The sequence below is a fragment of the Diospyros lotus genome, chromosome 14 (assembly GCF_014633365.1).
Source record: "Diospyros lotus cultivar Yz01 chromosome 14, ASM1463336v1, whole genome shotgun sequence".
Taxonomy (NCBI): Eukaryota; Viridiplantae; Streptophyta; class Magnoliopsida; order Ericales; family Ebenaceae; genus Diospyros; species Diospyros lotus.
This window is the reverse complement of record NC_068351.1, coordinates 2,056,437-2,061,899: the sequence shown is the minus strand read 5'-3', so window position 1 is coordinate 2,061,899 and position 5,463 is coordinate 2,056,437. Positions and strand designations below refer to the sequence as shown.

At 39.9% G+C, this 5,463-nt stretch overlaps 1 protein-coding gene across 1 annotated transcript; it reads right to left on the bottom strand.

Moving 5' to 3' along the window:
• Positions 1 to 2,681: 2,681 nt before the first annotated feature.
• On the bottom strand, positions 2,682 to 5,011 carry LOC127789740 (L-type lectin-domain containing receptor kinase IV.1-like). The gene is made up of 2 exons (XM_052318692.1): positions 3,473 to 5,011; positions 2,682 to 3,407 (listed from the first exon to the last, which is right to left on the bottom strand). The coding sequence occupies exons 1-2, from the start codon at positions 4,987 to 4,989 to the stop codon at positions 2,921 to 2,923; spliced, it is 2,004 nt and encodes a 667-aa protein (XP_052174652.1). The 5' UTR covers positions 4,990 to 5,011; the 3' UTR covers positions 2,682 to 2,920.
• Between the last annotated feature and the right edge of the window lie 452 nt (positions 5,012 to 5,463).

The following is a 5,463-nucleotide window of genomic DNA, read 5'->3' as shown; positions in this document are numbered from 1 at the left end:
ATTCACCTCTAACTTAAAAGTCTATTGAAATTGACTTCTCCATATGGCTTTCGAGATTCCAATTGCTAAAAGCATTGATAACCAATCGTTCTGGTCTCTCTCTCTCTAGCCAACACTATGGAATTGACCCGCAAAATTTCATCAGTTGTTCGAACATCACGAGTACTTCTTGGGTTAATTTTAAAGTACAGAAAATGTACTCGAAAACGCATCAAACCACGTAGTACATGTATGAAATTTACCCATATATACATACATACATATTTATGTATATATATATATATATATTGCAGTAACAATGGATGAAGATTAGTCTCCATAAACAAGAGCTTTATAAAGCCAGCTACAATCAGAAAAGTTCACAACCTTCAGAGGGCAAATTCAACAACAAAATCAGCAGATGGGTAATCATCAGCACATCATGAGCATGCTTACGTACATTGATGGTGAATACAACCATGCACCTTCAGCAGGCTTAGTAAGATTACACTGACGATGAATGCTTTAAGTATTAAGCAAAGTTCTCAACTTCTGGTCCTCTTTCTTCAATGGTAATCAGCACATATATATTACCTACTTAATTAGGATTCCAACAACTGATTGCTATAAGATACCATAAATAAAGATTAAGTTGAAAGACCAGAATTCAATTTTCAGCATGGGATTTTTTTCACTGATCAGCAAATTTCAGTACATATATATGAAACATGGGAGAAACCCAAACCCATATATAATAAGTGAAGGAATTAAGATGAGTTGAAAGATCCATGCTCAAAGTAATTAAAGCAAAACCTAACAACCATCATCATGAACTGAAAATAGACATACAAAACAGATAACAACGTACAATCTGGAATTATAACCAATATATTCAACATATAAATACACACACACACACACACAATATGTAGCAAATTCAGTTGATATATGAAAGGTCTAAGTTGGCGAACTAGCATGCACTAAACAGATCATGTATGATATTGCCACAATTAAGTCAATATAATCCAGTTTGTCCCATTAACAAAGACCAACCGGTCAAAACTGTTTGGATGCTTAGAAAACTGTTGCCTTCTTTCACAAGCCATGATTTCATTCGCACACTTAACTAATTAAGGGTCCACAAGCCATAACTTCAAAATGAGAGTATATATATATAGATGTAACAGATCTTTTGAAACATCTACGAAACTAATTGTACTTTGAATTGATAACTAGCTAGGTCGCCTTCTTTCATCTTCTCCAACACAGGCAGCCGCCAAGGAAGACTCCTGAATTTCCACCCAATTGCCGACGTGCTGTCGCTTTAATTAGCATTTTGAATATTTTGCACAAATATCTATCCATCTATATATATATATATAATTTTACATATATATAAAATATGTAGTAAAATTTTGGTAAGGAAAGAGAACGATCTCTTTAATTTTAGCAGAATTTTTTTTGAAAAATTGAAGAAAAAGGGATTAAAAAGAAAATATAGAAATTTTTAAAAAGAACTCATCTGATTCGATATGTAACGCATAATATGTCAAAATATTTTTTTTCTTTTATATATAAATTGTACATAAATATTATATTTTATATTATTTTTAGAATACTCATCTTTTAACTTGAGTTCACCTCTCTGAAATATTCAAAAATTTTAGGTTAAATAAGTAGTTCGAAGAGAAAAGAAATTTTTGATGCGTAAATTTCGAAAAATTCACTATTTTTGTGATATATCACATTTTATAGACGCCATGCATATTTTTGTGTAGCGTGTTAGAATCATATATATATGATGATGGTTTTTGGGATTGACCATCACGTGCCACCTCAGCAACTGGACCTCGGGAACGGTACCTCGGATTTGGGGATGTCGGACCTCGGGTGTAGAACCTGCAAGACAATGGAGAGCCGGGGCTTGGATCCCCCGGGGTGGATTCCGACGCTCAAATAAGTAGAGTAAAGGCAAGTAGTAATAAATGAGAGAGCTGTAGAACGTGAATATACCTGGCGAGAGTCCTTGTTTTTTATAGGCGAACCCCTTTTGAGGTACCCGAAATGAGCGGGCACGACCCCCGAGAATCTCGGTCAAGTTGGAACGGGTCTTACGGTTCGGCCCGGATTTCCCGGGCTCCGCTCCGGAGTGTTGACTTGCCACGTGTCGGTCTCTCAGGTGATCTGCATGACAGGTGAGACTATCAGCGCGTAGGGGTATTTTAGTAATTTCAGTTGGTGCCACATCAATATATATATATGTATGTATATATATAATATCAAATATTATTAAACATTTCAAACTCGTAGTACAAACTAAATTTTTATTTAAAGCACGTTATATTATTTTAATGAAAACGAAAAACTTTTTTACATTCATATTTTGATTTGTAGTGAATTAAAAATTTATTTTAAGGGCTTTTAAAGATTTTTGGATGGGATATCAGAATTTTTTTCATGTCTTTAAAATTGAGTATTTCAGAATGAATTAAAAGTATTTAAAAAAATTATAATGTATTTAAAAAAATGTCTCTAAATTATAATTAATGTCTCTAAAGAGAATGGTATTTCAATTCATTACTTCTGTATTTTTTATTTTTATTTTATATATCTGCCTCACCATAATTTTTTAACAAAATTTTTAATAATGAACTAAATTGTAACAAGATTAAAAATTTAATAATTAATATAAAAATTAAAATTAAAAACTAATTTATTATAAAGAATAAAATTTAAAAAACATTAACAACATTATTTATCCCAACTTACTCTCACCATTACATAATTTTTCTCATAATTGTTCGTCTTTAAGTGTAATATAAGAGAACGAAGCTACCAATTGGAATACAAGACAATAGTTAACGGAGAATTAACAATAGAGATAGAGCTGACAAAAAGCTTTCACTTCAATTCATGGAATAGCCATGGATCGATGGCGGCATCACCTACCACCAGAGAGAAGCGATTCCGCAATAGACGACGAGTGTGTAAACCCTTTGTCCACGGAAGACGGATACGACAAAGCGAAGTCACTGAATCCTTCTGGGTTTGAGAAAGTGAGCTCAGTCGTCGAGATGCCAATCGACGCCAGCTCCGGCAGTCCAACATCTCCCTCTAAGTACTGCACCACCTGTCGCATCGTCGGCCTCATCGCCGGCTCACTGTGCGAGCACAGCAACCCCAACTTCAGTACTAACTCCGCTTGCTCAACCACATACTCGCCTCCCAAATTGGCATCCATCGCCCTCAAAATCTCGCCTTTGCTCCACAAACAGAATACCCAATCAACCAGCACCGTACCTCCCCCCATGCTGCTAGCCTCTATTGGGCGCCGCCCGCTCGCCACCTCTAGCAAGAACGCCCCAAAAGCGTACACGTCTGTGCTTGTCGAGGCCTTGCCGGTTCTGGCGTGCTCCGGCGCGATATACCTATTCAAAGTAAATGTGTAAGTATAAGACTTTAGATGAAGCGGTGATTAACAATTCAGCAATACCCGATAGTTCCGACGATATTAGTGGTCTGGGGACCAGTTCCATGATCGTATAATCTTGCAAGCCCAAAATCGCTCAATCTTCCGTTCAATTCCCCGTCTAGTAACACATTACTGGCCTTGATATCTTTGTGGATCACCACTTGCTCCCATTCCTCGTGTAGATAAACCAGCCCAGACGCCACACCCCTGATGACTTTAAATCTTTGCTGCCAATTGAGGGTGAATTTTGGTTGGTCATAGAGACACTTGTCAAGGCTTCCATTGGGCATGTAATCATAGACCAGAAGGAGCTCGACTTTGCGCCGGCAGTAGCCTAGGAGCGGGACCAAGTTCCGGTGTCGGAGCCGGCCGAGGCTGACAATTTCGGCCACAAATTCCCTCATTCCTTGCCGGGATTCATGGGAGACTCTCTTCACTGCAATCTCAAGCTTTGAAGTTGGTAATACTCCTCTATAAACCCTCCCAAATCCGCCACTGCCGAGAAGCTCTTTATCTCTGAATCCTTTAGTGGCGATGTATAGGTCTTTGAACTTGAATCTATGAGTGCCATAGTCACGTTCCCATTCTTCCACCACTTCGGCGAACTTTCTCCTCCTTTCCAGAAGGAAAACCAGACCGGAAATAGCCGAAGCCAAGGAAATCAGAGGCAACCCAATTGTCAAAAACTTGGATGTCTTCTTGGGTGCCATTCGTGGTAGCTTCGGAAGCTCAGAAAGATCAAGCGGTTCAGCCTCGCCGTTGATCTTGAAACTCCAGCCGAGAATATAGTGGGATGTGACGAGTGAGCCGGTGGAGGAGGAGAAGCCGACGTACATGGCCTGGTTTATGATCGGAGAAAGGTCTTGAGACAAAGACAGAAGAGGCTTTGACGGCTTTTCAACACCGATCGGAGCGATTGTGACGGCCATTTTCTTCTCCGAGCCATCGTACTCCACCCAGACTTGCATCGCTTTGCCGCTGATCAGACTCAGGTTCTGAAACCGGTGGGTTTTTTCGACGTAATAGCTCGCTGGCTGGGTTTGGACTGAAATCAGTCCATTGATGTCAATTCCGACATGGTTGTCATTCAGATCTTTGAGATCGCTGTCGTAGATCGTGTCGAGCTCCACCCCCACAACACGATTGGTCTCCTTGCCATCGTTGTGCTCATTGAATAGGCCTAGGTAATGGCTCTGACGGCCGCCGGGAAGCCCGCGTTGTGGAGCGACGACGAAGACAATTCCATGGCCGCCGATAGTGGGGAACTCGGGAACGATGCCGAAGACGAAGGTGGTGGAGAAGGAGAGAGCCGGGCCGGCGGGCGAGTTCTTGAAGTGGACGGGGCTCGGGTAGAAGGCGTGGCCTTTTACCTGTGTGGTGCAGTTGGTGAGGGCCAAGAGGCCGCCGGGAGTGAACGTGGCTATGCCGTCGAGGATCAGGTTGGGCGGCTTGAAGCCGTTGAAGGCGAAGTGGGAGTCATCGGCGGTCGCAGATTGGGGGAGCAAGGGAAGAAGAAGGACCAGAAGCTTGAGTAGCATGGCTGTGACTGCGGGCAACTCCCCATCTCTGTCTATTTAATGATTACTAATTACGTTTTACAATTACTAATAGCATTTTCCTTAATTAATTGGTTTGCATACAAGTCAAGCGTGGAAAGGCCGAAGAGAAAAGAAAAACCCACGCGTGGAAACGTCATGGTAATTAGGTTGCATACTAATCACCACCTTTCTCTCAATTTATTTCCGTTAGATAAATTTTATGTTACTGCCAACATAAAAATTTGGTTTCCTTACCATTTAATAATGATGCATGTACCTGTGGGTCTAAGAGGTTTCTGCCAATTCATTTGGAAGCTTGTTAAATCCCCAGCTGAAATTAAAAGTGAGTGGATTTAAACTATAATTAAAACTATGTCTTGTTTAATTAAAAGTGGGTGGATTTAAATTTTTTATTATTTCGATTATATCCCTGAACTTATATTTTAGAGTCAATTTAACTTATATATTTTGATA